General features: G+C 50.9%; 1 protein-coding gene across 1 annotated transcript in view; it reads left to right on the forward strand.

The window, feature by feature from the left end:
- The window catches only part of ALDH1A2 (aldehyde dehydrogenase 1 family member A2), a 95,929-nt gene extending 87,605 nt beyond the window's left edge, over window positions 1–8,324 (forward strand). Inside the window, exon 13 of the mRNA XM_070421893.1 lies at window positions 6,499–8,324. Within this exon, the coding sequence (XP_070277994.1) occupies window positions 6,499–6,571 (73 nt within the window). The 3' untranslated portion in view covers window positions 6,572–8,324. The remainder of the gene's footprint in view (window positions 1–6,498) is intronic.
- The last annotated feature ends 8,881 nt before the right edge of the window (window positions 8,325–17,205 follow it).

Raw genomic sequence — 17,205 nt, forward strand, 5'->3', positions numbered from 1 at the left:
AGAACATATAATAAATAACTTCGAAATGCAGTGGGTATTTAATTTTAAAGCATGCCTTTAACATTTATGTAAAACTTTTTCTGTACTCGTTCAATAGAAACTTATCTGGCCACTGGGCAAAGCTAGCAATAAAACGACTGGTCTGCAATGTGTTAAGATATTTTAACTGGTCATTTCCAGCCCCTAGCCATTAAATCATAAAGTCAGTGTAACTTTGAGGCAAAGAGGAGACTTTGTGGAATCACACTGCTCAGAAGTGTATCCTGACTGTAGCACTTAATACCTGTGCAACCTTGGGCAAGTTACTTAATCTTACTAAGCCTCAGTTTCCTCATCTAGAAAATGGGTATAATTATAGTACCTGCCCCAAAGGGTTGCAGTGAGGATTAAATGTTAGGATTAAGTATGCCAAATATTCAACAGAGTGTCTGGCCAACCTTCAGAAAATGTTAGCTGCTGTCATCGTTATTCATCAGGTACTGTAGATGAGTGCTATGCAGGTGATCCTCCTGTTTCTTAATAAATACCTTACTTTGGAAGGGTGGCAGAATTTTTCCTAAGTTCCAGCTAGTATCACCAACTTCTGTGCTGTCTCTGTGATGCCAGGGAGGAAGCACTCCTGCTTGAACCTTTGCTTCTGGCTTCAGCACCTCTCACTTGCTTTACAGCCAGAACTCAGAGCCAGCCTGGATGCTCTTTGCTCAGCCATTGGTGCTCCTCAGCTTTTACTAGTATACAGTCCTCACATACTCCAGGTGTCTCTCCTTAGCCTGCACATGGCCTTGCTTTCTGCTTCCACTTGTCATTTCGCTTCCCGCCCTGGGTTTGGGCTCCCCCAGGCTCTGAAAGGTTGGAACAGTCACTGGCTCTGGGAATGCTGCTCACATCGACTTTCCTGTTACAGATCATCAACAGGGTGAATCATGGGCATGAACTATACCTGTAATAAGTAAGCGCTAGCTGATGTCTGTAATCCCAGGCCCGCCCTGGACCCTGGTCGTGGTCACACATCCTCCCAGGATTCAGGCTGTGATGTCCAGGTCCAGTCCGTTCCTGTCAGAAACATTCCCCCTGCTAGAAAGATGGTCCAGGAGAAGGTCTGGCTGTGTCAGAACCACCCAGAACAGCGGGCCAAGATACTGAAGAACAGCGCTCGACTCATCTTGTAGGCCAGTGGTTCTCAACCTTCTGGCCCTTTAAATACAGTTCCTCATGTTGTGACCCAACCATAAAATTATTTTTGTTGCTACTTCATAACTGTAATGTTGCTACTGTTATGAATCGTAATGTAATTATCTGATATGCAGGATGGTCTTAGGCGACCCCTGTGAAAGGGTCGTTTGATCGCCAAAGGGGTCGCGACCCACAGGTTGAGAACCGCTGTTGTAGGCGCTGTAGTGAGTTGGCCTTCCCAGGCAGTTAAACAGTAATTAGGAAGCAGAGCCCTTTGATGAGACTCACTTCATCTTCTTTGTCCCCGCTCGCCCCTCACACATGCTTTCTCTTCCTTAACTAACCTAGAGTGGTAGGAAACGCTTCATATAAAGAACCTGCCTTGTCCGGCCTCACTCTTCCTTGTCATTTAATACAGTCCTAGAAACCCCACCTAACCCTGCGTGTGGAAGAACTGTCTGCCTCACAGCCTGCAAACTCCTTGCAGCTTCGGTCCCTGACATCTCCCTGCCACCTGCCACCTCTGAGAGGAGCAGAAACAGAGGGAGCACCTTCTGAAACAAGCTGCACGGAGGGCGGGGGAGCCTCTGCGTGCTCCCCCAGGGAGAGCTGTGGAGAGGGCTCCCTCTGCAGGTCACCTGACGGGCTGGCCTCTGACTCCGGGGTCGGAGAAGGCTGAGTTTCTCTCAGTCCCGCCTGCTCAGCTAACCCCATCTGTTTCACTCGCCCCCCGCCCCCCCCCCCCCCCCCCCGTCCTTTTCCTTCCTCATTCAGGCTCCCCTGAGACACAAGAGCCGGAGCTATAAAATACATGTCACAGTCAAGGGAAAGGAAAGAAAGCCATGAACCTCAGCATTTTACAAACGAAGGACACAGCGCTGAAGATGAGGAGCATTAGGATGCTCTGCATAAGGGCTGCTCAGGTTCACAGTGCATGCACACGCGATGTGCATCTATGTCCGTGCACAGCCCGCACCTGCACAGGAAGTGCCTGCGGTCTGGAGAGGGGCGGGCTGAGTGGGCCTACCTGGGGACCCCTCAGGGATTCTGACTTAGTAGATGTGTGCTGGGGCCCAGGCTCTGCATTTTTAACGGGCTTCTGGAGGGGGTCTGATGCAGGTGGTCCGGGGGCCCTGCTCCGAGAAATGCTGCTGTGAGCCAAAGAACAAGGCAGGGAAATATACACCCAGAGCAGAAATCCCTGTTTGTGTAATGAGTGAGTCTGACTGATTTTCTTAAATGGCGGGATGAGAGACACCGAAATCTAACATCTTACCTTATCTGTAGGTATGCCAAACTTGGTTCCTTTTAGGGAATATAACCTGGTCTGGCTGAGAAACAGGAATAAGACTTCCTAGTGCACCTGTGCCCTGACACATGGTCCAGCCGTGAAGGCACCCACACAGAGGGCGGGACACCGTAATCACAGGTCTGCCTTTATGCCAGAGTAGGGTTTGGTGGAGACAGGAAGCCGGTGCTGTGGACTCTACACTAGGTTGGTGGGGCAGGAAGTGGTGCTGTGGGCTGTGCACTAGGTTGGTGGGGCAGGAAGTGGTGCTGTGGGCTGTGCACTAGGTTGGTGGAGCAGGAAGTGGTGCTGTGGGCTCTACACTAGGTTGGTGGGGCAGGAAGTGGTGCTGTGGGCTGTACACTAGGTTGGTGGGGCAGGAAGTGGTGCTGTGGACTCTACACTAGGTTGGTGGGGCAGGAAGTGGTGCTGTGGGCTGTACACTAGGTTGGTGGGGCAGGAAGTGGTGCTGTGGACTCTACACTAGGTTGGTGGGGCAGGAAGTGGTGCTGTGGGCTGTGCACTAGGTTGGTGGGGCAGGAAGTGGTGCTGTGGGCTGTACACTAGGTTGGTGGGGCAGGAAGTGGTGCTGTGGGCTATACACTAGGTTGATGGAGAGGAAGCCGGTGCTATTGGCTGTACACTAGGTTGTTGGGGCAGGAAGTGGTGCTGTGTTCTGTACACGAGGTTGGTGGGGCAGGAAGCCAGTGCTGTGGGCTGTACACTAGGTTGGTGGGGCAGGAAGTGGTGCTGTGGACTCTACATTAGGTTGGTGGGGCAGGAAGTGGTGCTGTGGGCTGTACACTAGGTTGGTGGGGCAGGAAGTGGTGCTGTGGGCTGTACACTAGGTTGGTGGGGCAGGAAGTGGTGCTGTGGGCTGTACACTAGGTTGGTGGAGAGGAAGCCGGTGCTATTGGCTGTACACTAGGTTGTTGGGGCAGGAAGTGGTGCTGTGTTCTGTACACTAGGTTGGTGGGGCAGGAAGCCAGTGCTGTGGGCTGTACACTAGGTTGGTGGGGCAGGAAGTGGTGCTGTGGACTCTACATTAGGTTGGTGGGGCAGGAAGTGGTGCTGTGGGCTGTACACTAGGTTGGTGGGGCAGGAAGTGGTGCTGTGGGCTGTACACTAGGTTGGTGGGGCAGGAAGTGGTGCTGTGGGCTGTACACTAGGTTGGTGGGGCAGGAAGTGGTGCTGTGGGCTGTACACTAGGTTGGTGGGGCAGGAAGTGGTGCTGTGGGCTGTACACTAGGTTGGTGGGGCAGGAAGTGGTGCTGTGGACTCTACACTAGGTTGGTGGGGCAGGAAGTGGTGCTGTAGGCTGTACACTAGGTTGGTGGAGCAGGAAGTGGTGCTGTGGGCTGTACACTAGGTTGGTGGGGCAGGAAGTGGTGCTGTGGGCTGTACACTAGGTTGGTGGAGAGGAAGCTGGTGCTATTGGCTGTACACTAGGTTGGTGGAGCAGGAAGTGGTGCTGTGGGCTATACACTAGGTTGGTGGAGAGGAAGCCGGTGCTATTGGCTGTACACTAGGTTGGTGGGGCAGGAAGTGGTGCTGTGGGCTGTACAGTAGGTTGGTGGGGCAGGAAGTGGTGCTGTGGGCTGTACACTAGGTTGGTGGAGAGGAAGCTAGTGCTATTGGCTGTACACTAGGTTGGTGGGGCAGGAAGTGGTGCTGTGGGCTCTACACTAGGTTGGTGGGGCAGGAAGTGGTGCTGTGGGCTCTACACTAGGTTGGTGGGGCAGGTAGTGGTGCTGTGGGCTGTACACTAGGTTGGTGGGGCAGGAAGTGGTGCTGTGGGCTGTACACTAGGTTGGTGGGGCAGGAAGTGGTGCTATTGGCTGTACACTAGGTTGGTGGGGCAGGAAGTGGTGCTGTGGGCTATACACTAGGTTGGTGGAGAGGAAGCCGGTGCTATTGGCTGTACACTAGGTTGGTGGGGCAGGAAGTGGTGCTGTGGGCTGTGCACTAGGTTGGTGGGGCAGGAAGTGGTGCTGTGGGCTGTGCACTAGGTTGGTGGGGCAGGAAGTGGTGCTGTGGGCTGTGCACTAGGTTGGTGGAGAGGAAGCCGGTGCTATTGGCTGTACACTAGGTTGGTGGGGCAGGAAGTGGTGCTGTGGGCTGTACACTAGGTTGGTGGGGCAGGAAGTGGTGCTGTGTTCTGTACACGAGGTTGGTGGGGCAGGAAGCCAGTGCTGTGGGCTGTACACTAGGTTGGTGGGGCAGGAAGTGGTGCTGTGGACTCTACATTAGGTTGGTGGGGCAGGAAGTGGTGCTGTGGGCTGTACACTAGGTTGGTGGGGCAGGAAGTGGTGCTGTGGGCTATACACTAGGTTGGTGGGGCAGGAAGTGGTGCTGTGGGCTGTACACTAGGTTTGTGGGGCAGGTAGTGGTGCTGTGGGCTGTACACTAGGTTGGTGGGGCAGGAAGTGGTGCTGTGGGCTGTACACTAGGTTGGTGGGGCAGGAAGTGGTGCTATTGGCTGTACACTAGGTTGGTGGGGCAGGAAGTGGTGCTGTGGGCTATACACTAGGTTGGTGGAGAGGAAGCTGGTGCTATTGGCTGTACACTAGGTTGGTGGGGCAGGAAGCCAGTGCTGTGGGCTGTACACTAGTTGGTGGAGCAGGAAGTCCGGTCAGTGAGATACAAGCCCGTGGGGGACAGACGCTCAGGCAGCCCTCCTGGTGACAGGCTGTGCTAGAGGTGGGTCCAGGGCTTTGTAAACACAGAGGAAGGGCAGCTGCTTCTCTTAGTGTCAGGAAAAGCTTTGTGGAGGTGACTTTACAGAGAATAGAAGGAGAAGAATCCAAGCATTTTAAAGAAAAAACAGAACATGCTTGGTTTTACAGTGAAATCAAGAAAAGAAAAAAAGACAATTAAAAAGAGGTAAGAATGGGAGGGGCTAGAGAAGAAAAGTGAAGACAAATTGCATGGTAGCCACAAGGTTTCACTCCACCCCAGCAGCCTGAGAGCAGTGGAGAGTGTCCAGAGGGCTGGGGAGGGCGGCCAGCGCCCACCCTCCTCTCAGCCCAGCCACCGCACGCTCCTCAGAAGCTGGAGCCGTTATTTAGTTTCTCCTTCACCCAACCCAGTGCAGTGCTGCCCATAGTCATAGCTCAGTTATGTTTGCTCCCCAGATGAATGACAGTCCTAGACCTATAACCAAGATCCCAGAGGTCCCTGTGAGCCAGGAAGGAAAGTGGCTGAAGGAGATTCTGGGGCCTGGGAGGAGGGGGGCGGGGGAGAAATGACAGCTTACTGCCACTTCCCATCTTTTAAGACGTTTTTCATAAGAGTTTACTTGACAATATATGCCAAGGAGCAAGATCTCCAATGCTCCCAAGTCGTTTTCAGTCGGTTATTTTGATGTCTGTGAGGGCTGTGGACATTGTTTATTCAGGATGATGTTTTTAAGGCATTTCAGTGATTTGTGCTCTGCCGTGATAGGCCTTGGGGGTCATTTCCATGTATTAGATCTAAGAGCCAATGAGAGAGATTTAGAATCCCAAACCCAGAGGCCCTTAGCCTGGGGATCTCCTGGTCTCCTCCCAGTTAGAGTCAACCCGCTCTCTGGGAGAGCGATCGGAGCACAGACACATCCTGGGCCCAGTGGCAGGAGCGGGATTTGAAGAGAAAAGCTCGCCATGGTCCTGAGGAGCCAGTGCCCCTGAGGTAGAAACAGCCCAGGCATTAGACACGTGGGTCTGCCGCTGACCATGGTGCCCAGCCAGGCGCACAGCCAGGGTCTCTGGTGACTGCTGGCCATGGCGCACCTCTGGCCTGTTTCTCTGAGTAGTTGGGACGTGTGGCCTTTGTGTGTAATACTGTGAAGACAGATCATCCTTTACCTGTAAGAAACGGTGACTGCTCAGAGGCCATGGCTTCCCCAGCCCACACATGGGGCTGGGCGTCATTAGGAATTCCTACAGGAACCCCAGGGCCTGCTGGTAGCAGGTGACAAGCTGCACCTCCCCAGGATTCTGGCATCTCCGGGGGGGCTGCCGGGCCTGGAGGCTGACACTGCCGCTTTCTGTTTCCAGGGGAGAATTCGGCCTGCGAGAGTACTCCGAAGTGAAGACTGTGACAGTCAAGATCCCCCAGAAGAATTCCTAAGGAGGCCCAGAGGAAGGTGAAGGCCGCCTGCACGACCCCCCTCTCTGCTTTCCCTGAGGGGCCCAGCTCTCAGGAATCCAAAGCTGATACTCGGTCCTTATTTAAAGATGAAAATGATCACACACAGGCCAGGCCGGTCACTGCATCACTAAAGCAAGCCAGCTGGGCAGTTTCTTGGCACTCTGTAGGGGATCACCTAACGATACCAAATGTTGGGGAGGGGGGATGAAGGACAGAGGGGTGACTGTCGGCACACCCAGGATCTCTCTGAGGTGGGGCTGCATAGGGAGCTGTGTTATTGGATGCCTTCTGTCACAAAACCCTTCCTCCTACGGAAAGGCAGCCTTCCTGCCATCTTCCTTTCCCGGTCCAGGTGCTCCCTGCTCCTCCCCTGCCCCTGCTCCTCCGAGGAGAGCTCAGCTGAGCTCATTTGGGGCAGATGTTTGGGCCGGGAACAATTTTCCAAGGTTTTGCAGCCAAATTACCGTTTCATGTTATCCATTTCTTCAAAGCAAAATATTGAAATGGCTTTAGTGAGAGCCAGGCCAGACTGACAATGCCAGAAGCTGGTACACTGCAGATACGCTAGGCAGGAGGGAGGAAGTGGGCATTTTCTAGACCCAGCCTGGATTTCTCATGTCCACGGGTACCACGAGGGGAGGACCAGGAAGTGGGGAGGCAGAGACCGTGTGGAGTTCCCAGCTTCTGAGTGTGGGCATGTTTGGGAGAGGGGTGCGCACCTGCGTTTGATTCCTTGGTTATTGTCGAATGAGGCAGGGAGTGGGTTGTTCTCATAGATTAATAAGATCTTTCCCAAAGTTTATCTTTAAAGTCAACCAAAGCAATCTGAGTAGGCTCGAGCATTTGGAGAAAGGTAATGCTGGGTGCCTTGCAGAAATGATTTTGTTTCCAACACCGCTTGACAACTCTTAACTAAGTGGGTTACCTCTGCAGTTGGATCAATAGCTTCTCCTGTACCCCAGCCCCCACTGCACCACCAGCGGCTCCCCGCCATGCTATGGGTGTTATTTTGGCCTCTCATGCCTTAGAATGCCCCAATCCCACTGGCAGGAACCTTGGAGAATCTGGCCAAGCCTGGCGGTTTTCCTTCCCATTGGCACGGTTCCAGGGTGCCCCGTCGCCACGCTGCCCCAGAGCTCCTCTGCCACACGCAGCGGCCCCTCCATGGACCGTTCCTGCCTCCCAGCCTCCCGAGGGGGGTAAGAAGCAGGCTGGCCCCCTTCCTCCCAGCCACGCACTCCTCTCCCGCGAGCCCACCAGTGCGATGTGAGCAGTGTCAGCTTCCTTCCCTGCTTCCCTCCTTCCAGCTGCCAAATCCAACCCCAGCTCTAACCTAGAGGAAGGTCATTTATTTAAAAGTACCAGGCATAACCTGGAGTATATGGAATGTGGGCAACACATAGATAGCCTTCTGTATTTAACTGTTCCTGCTTTCTAACCATGCCGGGTCCCCTTTCTAACCCTGTCTGCTCCTGTTTTAAAGAAATCCCTACTTGCTGTTACTTACCTACGACAGTGCATTCCGTGCCCCGATGCCGTGAGGGATGCCACGTGTCTGATCCTCCGTGTGAATGTCATGCTCTCCCCTTATAGCGTGTGTCCAAGTGAACGTACCCATTAACCAGCTAGTTACCTTCGAACTGCAATATAGAATGTGAAAATGAAGATTTATTTCTTTTAATTTACTTAAGAAGAAACCTCTGTGCTAGCAATAAAGCATTTATATTGTGTACTCCTCAGGGCTCTGGCTGTGTTTATAAGCCTGCGTCCCACAAAGCACATGCACATCCTTCTCCCAGCGCTGGGCGCCCAGCTATGCCACTCTCTGGTGACGGAGCAGAAGTCGGGGGGAGGGGGCGGTTGTTCTTACAGGACTAGGCAGGGCAGACAACACCCTAGTTTTCTGACACCGTTTAGAATCTGGGTGCGCATACGGTTTTAGGTGGCAAACACGTATAACCATCTATGAAACATGTGAAATAACAATTTTTATTCAAAATAGCCTCCGTGAAAGTGAAATGCGGAGGAGTTTGGGGGCCCTGTTCTCACAATCGTGGCTACGTGGTGAGAGCGCACGTTGCTGATGGCACGTAGCGTTGCTGCATTTGTATTTACTGAAGCCAGATGAAGTCGAGGCTGACTGCCCGATGCAACATTTTGCAGCTGTAAAAGGAAGCTGTCGGATGACTGTGCCACCACCTACAGCTTGTTTGTCTGTGTCCTCAGAGTTGAGCTTTTGGGGGGTGGTGTCCACCCTTTTAGACCTGCACATCCCCTCCTTCCAATCCCCACCCAAGTCCAGGTCTAGTGAGACAAACACAGAAAGTGGTGACTGTGGCTGGGATTCAGCGCTCTCTCTGCTGTGTCTCATCCCTCAGGGGAGCCGGTGGTGTGGGCGAGAGCACAGTCCCGGTGCCTGGCTGAACTCGATATAAGAGGCAGGCTTCCTGCTAGTCTCCCTCATGCTCAGGAAGAAAATGAGAAGGCATTGGGCATAGACTAAGCATTGAAGTCCTCTGGGCAGGTGCCTGTGTAGAGCTTATTTGCAGCAGGAATTAGAAGACAGACATACTTTGTTCTTCAAAGCATAGCATTCCTCACACTTCCTCCCTTTATGATGCTGACATAAAGGCGAATGCAGGCGGCATCACAGATGTCATTAACAAAACAGACACTCATCAGTCACTTGTCATCAGCACCGCATAGTTATGGTCTTTCCCCCCTTATTGTTAACACCTGCGATTTTCCATTGTACCTTTTCCTCCAAAACACCCTCAGTACATTCATATCGACAGTTTCATTCTTTTTCATGACACTTAAGTTAATAAAGGACAAACATATTATACTGTAGGGACTAAAAAACAGAAAGAAACAGAAGCCACTGGACTGCGTGGGAGAACAGGAAGGCACCCAAGAAAAGAGGACAGTCAACGAGAAGTTAGTAGAAGAGGTGGGTAGGTGGGTTTTGAACTGGCAGGACGTAATCCCAATAGGCCAGGAAACAAGAGGAAGGAATTTCTGGTCAAAGAAAGCGGCAAAGCTGCAGAGGCGAGGCCAAGGCACCCACCCTTGTGTGACCGTGAGGCGAGGATGGGCCAGAGCAGGTCTGGTGCGCTGGCAGTGGTTGGCTTGCGGAGGGCCTGGGGCAGCCACTCACACCCCAGAGAGCAGGCATCTCCAGCTGTTTTGGAGCGGGAAGTGACGAGGCAGTGGGCAGAGCATGCAGTTGTGGAGCAGAGCGGAGGGGAGGAGACACAGACTGAGTATGAATGAGCTTGGTGTAACGCTTGCTTGGTCATGGGGATGGAGCGGAAGGAAACAAACCAGGGTATCACTCACCAGAGCCTGATGAATGAGTATGAAAGGTGAAAAGAAGACGAGGAAGCTTTCAAGCCCAGCTGAGTAAGGAAATGGCAGCACCACTGCCCCAGAGGTTGAAACGTGAAACAAAGTTTTGGGAAGAGAGTCTTGCCGTCAGGCTTTGGACATGGAAATTTTGGGGTGATAAAGAGGTATCCAGGCAGAAATCTCCAGCAGGCATTTAGAAACGGGATCAGAACCTGGCTCAGGTGATCCGACTACCACATGAACATAAAAGTGATGGCTCTGAGTGCAGGAATGAAAACAAAACCAGGCACTGGCTGGTGGTTCAGTGGTTAGAGTGCTAGCCTATGCACTGAAGGGTTAAGGGTTAAATTCCCAGTCAAGGGCAGGTTCCTGTGTTGTAGGTTCATTTCCCGGTCCTGGTTCCATCGGAGCACATGTGGGAGGCAACCAATCCATGGTCTCACATCAATGTTTCTCTCTCTCTCTCTCTCTCTCCCTCCCTCCCTCCCTCCCTCCCTCCCTCCCTCCCTCCCTCTCTTCCACTCTCTCTCTACCTAAAAAATCAATGGGGAAAATATCCTCAGGTGAGGATTAACAAAAAACAAGAAAATAACAGCAACAACAAAAACCAGGGCCAGCGAGAAGCTGAGCAAAACAAATGGAGGCTGTAGTGAGATAAGTAGGAGGAGATTGCACCAGGTGTGCCCCCCCAGAAACCCAGGGGAGAGCTCAAGAAGGCAGGCTGCAAAGAGGGTAGAGGATGAGGGTGATTTGAGGAGACCTCACATTAGGAGACCTTGACTTTCTCTCTTTCTTTATGAAGTAGAGACTGCAGGGTCTGTGGGCTGAGGAGGCTTAAGCACCCCCTGCCATGTGTGTGCTTTATGCTGTGAGCGAGGGGGCCTTTCACAGGCCTGCGCTCAGCAACAGCCTTGCAGCCACCAGGCCTCCCCGAGCCATAGGGCAGACTCTACCAATAAGCCAGTCCCCCCTCAGACCCCATGGAAAGAGGACGTGAACCCACAATTAGTACGTGTCACATCGAGTTAGAAGAAACTGGAGCTGGACTAGCTTAGCTGGCTGAGGTCAGGCAGGAGGAAACTGACCGTGGAATAGTGTCAACGTGTGAGTTGAATTGCGAAAGGTGTAAAGAGGAGAGAGAGCGAGACTGCTGGGGAAAATCTCCACACAGACTTTCTTCCTGCCCCATGGGCTGCCTCTTTAGCCGGAGCTGACTAGTGACAAGGCAGGGTGAAGAGCACGCTGCATCAGAGGTTGGACAAGTGTTCAGAAGCCCTCCCTTGAGGCCCCGAATCAGCCATGACAAGCGGGTGTCTTTGGGTGAGTGGCTTCGCTTCCGTGGGCCTCCCCTGCCTCCGTGGGATCATGATGATCACTCCTGCCCTGCCTGCCTCCCAAAGCGGAGTGAGGATTCATCCATGTCATGGCTGATGCATTTCTGAGACACATAACTTTAGACAACCACAGAGAGTAAAAACAAAGTGATTCCGTTGCTTTGCCGATAAGTCAGCAGGTCATGAGAATTCATCATTTCTCCCCCAGCTTCGAGGCCCTTGGGTAAACCCTGACCCTCCAGGGTAGGTTTTCTGTGGGTTTCTAGGCAGGTGGACCCCATGGGAATTCCTCCAGCCAGCTAGGGGCAAGGGAGATGCGTGCAGCTCCGATGTCCCCCAGGCTTCGGTCCTGTGTATTCACACACTGGTCAGCCGCTCTGTAGGGTGCTTACAAGACCCGAAGGCTCTGGATGCGGGTGCCACCCTGCGTGTCTTACACAGCGAGTGCTCTCCGTGGAGACCAGCTAAGAATGGGCATGGGAGAGTCCACTCTGGAACAGCCTGAAGCCCTCTCCCTAAACATGTACATGTCTGATTCTCACTTGGTTATTGGCCAGATTAAAAGGAAGACCGGCTTGCCACTTAGCCTTTGATGTGAAACTGCTTGGATAATGTTTCCGCTGGCCATTTATCTATGTAGCGAGGAGGAACCTGAAACCACGGTGGCCTGGGCCCCATTGCCTCTTAATGGTTTCAAGGTCTTTGGGCCCTGCCTTTTCTGTTTCTTTCTCAAAAGCAGGTCTCTGTCCTTCTTTTCTTTCTTATGAAATAGATGTTATTTATCAAGTGGGCTTGGGTTGCCTAATTGCTTGTATAACTCTGTTTCTGCAGTCTGTTTGCAGAGATGGGCGGCTGGTTTCATATTTTATATTCTGAGCAGGATAAAAAGCACCCCATCCCAAGCCATCCTGAGCTGCACAGAATAGCTCTCCCTCCAACCTGACCCCATCTGGAGCCAAACACAGCAACCCCAGGACCCTGGCAGGACCCCTCTTTCCAATCCCGCGCAGGTATGTCCAATTTGTGGAAGGACAATGTAGAACCTTTCCCAGTCCCTCCTGTCTGGTGACCTAGGGTAGGAACCCTCAAGCCTCCCTGGGGGGAGCTGAGCAGCAACGGACAAGACCCACGGCGCTGCTCTAGCCAGAGCTGGCAAACCCATGGGCAGGGTCTGTTTGTTAAACAGCTGAGATCCCAGGTTCATTAATAAACAACACAGGATTCGTGTAAAATTGAATAAATTCCAGATGTCACTTGTTAATACAATTAGTTCATGCTCCCTAGTAGCCCCGAGGGAGGTGTAATGGCCACAAACACTCTCTAAGCTCGCAGCGACATTCCCTCCCACCCCTCCCACCCCTAATTGTGTGTGCTAAAAAGTGCTTTGCCCTGCCAAAGGGAGGTGGGGGCAGGAGCTTGTCAGGTAAAGGCTGGGGACTGTGTGTGTGTGTGTGTGTGTGTGTGTGAGTGTGTCTGTGTGTAGGGTTGTCCATCCATCACATGTTGAGTCTTTCAAGTTCACATCTGACACACACTAATTCCAGAAAGGGAAATCTGTTGGTTACATAAAGACCTTCCCCAATGGGCAAAGGAGCAGAGTTTTAAAGTATGTCACTATTCACTAGCTGTGTGCCCTTGGAAAATTAGCCATTCAAACCCTCAGTTTTCCTCACCTGTAAAATGGGGCAATAAAACGACCTACCTCACACAGCTGTCATAAGAGTGGAACAGAAACTGTATGTAAAGTGCTTAATAGTGGCCATTGTAAGATCACAATAAAATGGTAGCGATTAATAAAAGTGAATAAATAAATCAGTATTCCCTAGAGCTGTAGTCCTGAAGAGGTTGCAAATCTCACATTTCCTTGTGGTTGGACTAACACATTTGTGGCTTTGAATGCTCATGTAGAAGACAGGCAGGGGAACACCTTACACGAAGGTGGCCTTACATTTGCAATAACGTGGATGGACCTAGAGAGTACTATGCTAAGTGAAATAAATCAGACAAAGACAAATACCATACCGTTTCATTTATATGTGGAACCTATAAAATAATGTAAATAAACAAATAAAACAGAAGCAGATTCATAGAATCAGAGAGCAGACTAGACTGATGGTTGCCAGAGGGGAGGGAGATTAGGGGACTAGGTGAAAAAGGTGAAGGAATTAAGAACTATAAACTGGTAGTCACACAATAGTCACGGTGATGTAAAGTACAGCATAGAGAATATAGTCAATAATATTGCAATGACTACGTTATGATGCTGGAGGGTGCTAGACTTCTCAGGGTGATCACTTCAGAAGGGATTTAAATGTCTAATCCCTTTGTTGTACACCTGAAACTGATGAAATATTGTATGTCAACTGTAACTGGAAAATAATTTTTTTAAAGGTGGCCTTAGATCAGGGGTGGGCAAACTTTTTGACTCGAGGGCCACAGTGGGTTCTTAAACTGGACGGGAGGGCCGGAACAAAAGCATGGATGGAGTGTTTGTGTGAACTAATATAAATTCAAAGTAAACATCATTACATAAAAGGGTACGGTCTTTTTTTTTTTTTTAGTTTTATTCATTTCAAACGAGCCGGATCCGGCCCGTGGGCCGTAGTTTGCCCATGGCTGCCTTAGATGGTGGGATTGGAACCGGAACTCATGTGAATGCTGGGAGACTGGAAAGATGATGACCATTTAAAATCACACGTCTATTCCCAGTCAGTTCTGTGGTGACACTGAGTTTTAGAGAAGAATTTCTTAACACTGAGGATGTTGTCCTGGCTCTCATATGTTTAAAAAAACAAGTAACACTTTGGTCAGTGTGCTAAATGGTTAGAGCATTGGCCCTCACTCCAAAGGGCCGAGGGTTTGATTCCCGGTCAAGGGCACATACCTGGGTTGCAAGTTCAATCCTCTGCCCTGGTCAGGGAAAGTGCAGGAGGCAACCAACCAATGTGTCTCTCTCACATCCATGTTTCTCTCTCTCTCTCTCTCTCTAACTCCCTCCTATTCCCCCCTCCCTTTTCACTCTCTCCAAAAATCAGTGGAAAAAATATCCTTGGGTGAGGATTGAAAAATAATTTAAAAAAGTAACTGCCGTTCTTACAAATTAGTTACAAGGCTTGCCCACAAGAAGACTCAATAACCTTAAAAAACCTGGGGAAAATAAAACCACTCTGTGAACTCAATCCCGAGGGCTTGGCTTGGGGCATGATGACCCAGGATTCTGATTTGGCTTTGTTTCCCCTTTTCCCTCTCAAAGATAACAAATAATTTAATGCACAAAGCCACGCACATATTGGAAACACTTGTCTTTTTTTTTTCCACTTACCCTCAGTGATATCAAAGGCTCTGTAATAAATAGCTTGTCAGGAATTCTTTTCAGGAAACGAAACCACAGTTTTAGTCTTGTCTCTTCAACACATTGTTCAGAAATGTTTTGGTAACCTTTAAAACCCTACTCTAGGAGAGAGGTTCCCATACCCCCCAATTAAATTCTTTCCTATTTTGAAGCTCATTGAGATTTTGGGAGATGTGCTCTAGTACGTTGAGTTTGAGTCACATCCGTGTCCTCAGCCGAGGAGGCAGGAAGGTCCATGCTTGTGAGAAAACGTTCCACAGCGCCACCAAATGTGCTGGGCCAGGCACTCCCAACTCGGAAAGGAAAGCCTGGGGGTGTCCAACACAGCTGCTGCCCACTAAGGAGGACTCACCAGACGGTGGGGAGGCTGGGGAGGCCAGAGGACTCACTGCATAGGAAGGCTGTGAAAAAAACTCTGAAATATGGAGTTGGCCTGCAATGCTTCAGCCTGCCAGGTATGGCCTGCCCACCCCTATCCAAACCCAGTCACAGAAGGGACTGGCACAGATATTTACACACCCATGTTCACAGAGGTGTTATTCACAGTAAAGGTGGAAGCAATGCAGGTGTCCATCAGTGGATGAAGACATCAACTAAATGCAGTATAGACACATCCCTTTCTATTCAACCTTAAAAAGGGATTTTTGACACATGACAGCACATGATTGAACCTGTGATGCCATTATGTTAAGTGAAATAAGCCAGACAGGAAAGGAATACCTTGCTTCATTCCACTTACCCGTGGTGCTTAGAACAGTCAAATCCATAGAGACAGGAAGTAGGATGGTGGTGGCCAAGGGTGGGGAGAGGGGAACGAGGGAGCTTCAGTTGGGGAGATAAGAAGTTATAGGGACAGTGGTGCTGATGGTTGCACAATAAGGAATGCACGTAATGCCACAAAACTTGTCACTTAAAAATGGTGAAAATGGCACATTATATGTTACTAGAGGCCTGGTGCATGAAATTCGTGCACTGGGGGAGGGGTGTCCCTCAGCTCAGCCTTTACCCTCTCCAATCTGGGACCCCTCGGGGGATGTCTGACTGAACCCTGTGGGATCGGGCCTAAACCGGCAGTCAGACATCCCTCTCACAATTCAGGACTGCTGGTTCCCAACCGCTCACCTGCCTGCCTGCCTAATTGCCCCTAACCGCTTCTGCTTGCCAGCCTGATCACCCCCTAACTCCTCCCCTGCTGGCCTGATTGCCCCCAACTGCCCTCCCCTGCTGGTCTGATCACCCACAACTGCCCTCCCCTGCTGGCCACCTTGTGGCTGTGGGCACCTTCATCTTTGAGGGCGGGGCAGTCAATTAGCTTATTCCCTCTTTATTAGATAGGATGTATATTTTATCACAATAATAATAATAATAAAAACGCCTGTTCATTAAAAGATCTGATAAGTTTGTAGACACTTGGGGTGTGTGGCTGATAAGATGGAGCATTGCCTTCCTCGGGAGCACTGACTTGCCTTTTAGTGGAGGAATGCCTTAGGTTAAGGCTCCACCTACCAGCTGGTCCAGGGGTCCTGCCTGGGGATGAAAAATAGGGCATCTCTTCTGGACCATCCCTTTCTCAGATGCACCCACCTGCGGCAGGAGCAGAAACCGTGGCGAGCAGGCGTGTCTGCACGCACACGCATCTCCTGGGCCGGGCCTTCTTCAGTTCTCCCGGCTCACTTCCATCTTTAACTCACGTTTGGCTTCAGTGTCTTGTAGTGAATCCCAAGCTCTTCTTCCTTCTTGTGATTGAGACTGACGTTTGCACTGAGTGGTTCCCTGATCCTGAAATGGCTACAACCCTGCTGCTGGGGCTCTGAGCTCAAAAATACCCGCGTTGCCGCGAACTCTTTTCCAAAAGGACTACTGAATCTTCCAGGGCCTGTCATTGGAAACATAGATTTAAACAGAAAGGAAAGATTCTGACAAGGGTTATGGAATAGACTTTTAAGAGTTAAATGGTTCCTTTAAGATTATTGTGTCGAATGTCCTTATTTTACAGATGTAGGAAATGAGGCAAAAAGAGAAATAACTTCCACACAGTAAACATTTCCACCCATGGCCTGGGACTGAAGTGCAGAGCTTTCTCCTCTGCCTCCTGGGGTAGCGTTTTGGGGAAATTGTTGTAGTGAATCCCCCATATGAACTTACCAGGAGTAAAACACAGCCATTAATTGCAAATGTTTCCAGAAGGGTTCAAGCAGTGTCTTTTAACGGAGCTAATTAGCCCATTAGTACCCACTAAACACATCATCACCCAGGTTTCCAGGTTAGCATGCAGAAAGCAGGGTTTGAAGGGCAAGGGATCTGGGACATGGAGAGCCTTTCTTGTAGCGCTGAGAGGGGAGGATTCTGGGAGCCACAGTGGGAAGAAGAGGAAGGTCTCATGGTTTGGAAATCTGGGCACTGGAAACCCAGATTTTACCGGCTGTTCTGTTCCTAAGCAAGGGTGTGACTTGGCCCCCTCAGAGGTCAGTTCTCTTATCTGTAAAACAGGGGTCCTCAAACGCAGGCAGGGGTCCTTGAACCCGGCACCAGGGTCACTTTAGAGAATTGGTTAAAACACTGCCTCATTTCCTGTCTGG

This window comes from Myotis yumanensis, unplaced genomic scaffold (genome assembly GCF_028538775.1).
Source record: "Myotis yumanensis isolate MYYU_CA2020_CCGP unplaced genomic scaffold, mMyoYum1.0.hap1 SCAF_1, whole genome shotgun sequence".
In the NCBI taxonomy this organism is placed as follows: Eukaryota; Metazoa; Chordata; class Mammalia; order Chiroptera; family Vespertilionidae; genus Myotis; species Myotis yumanensis.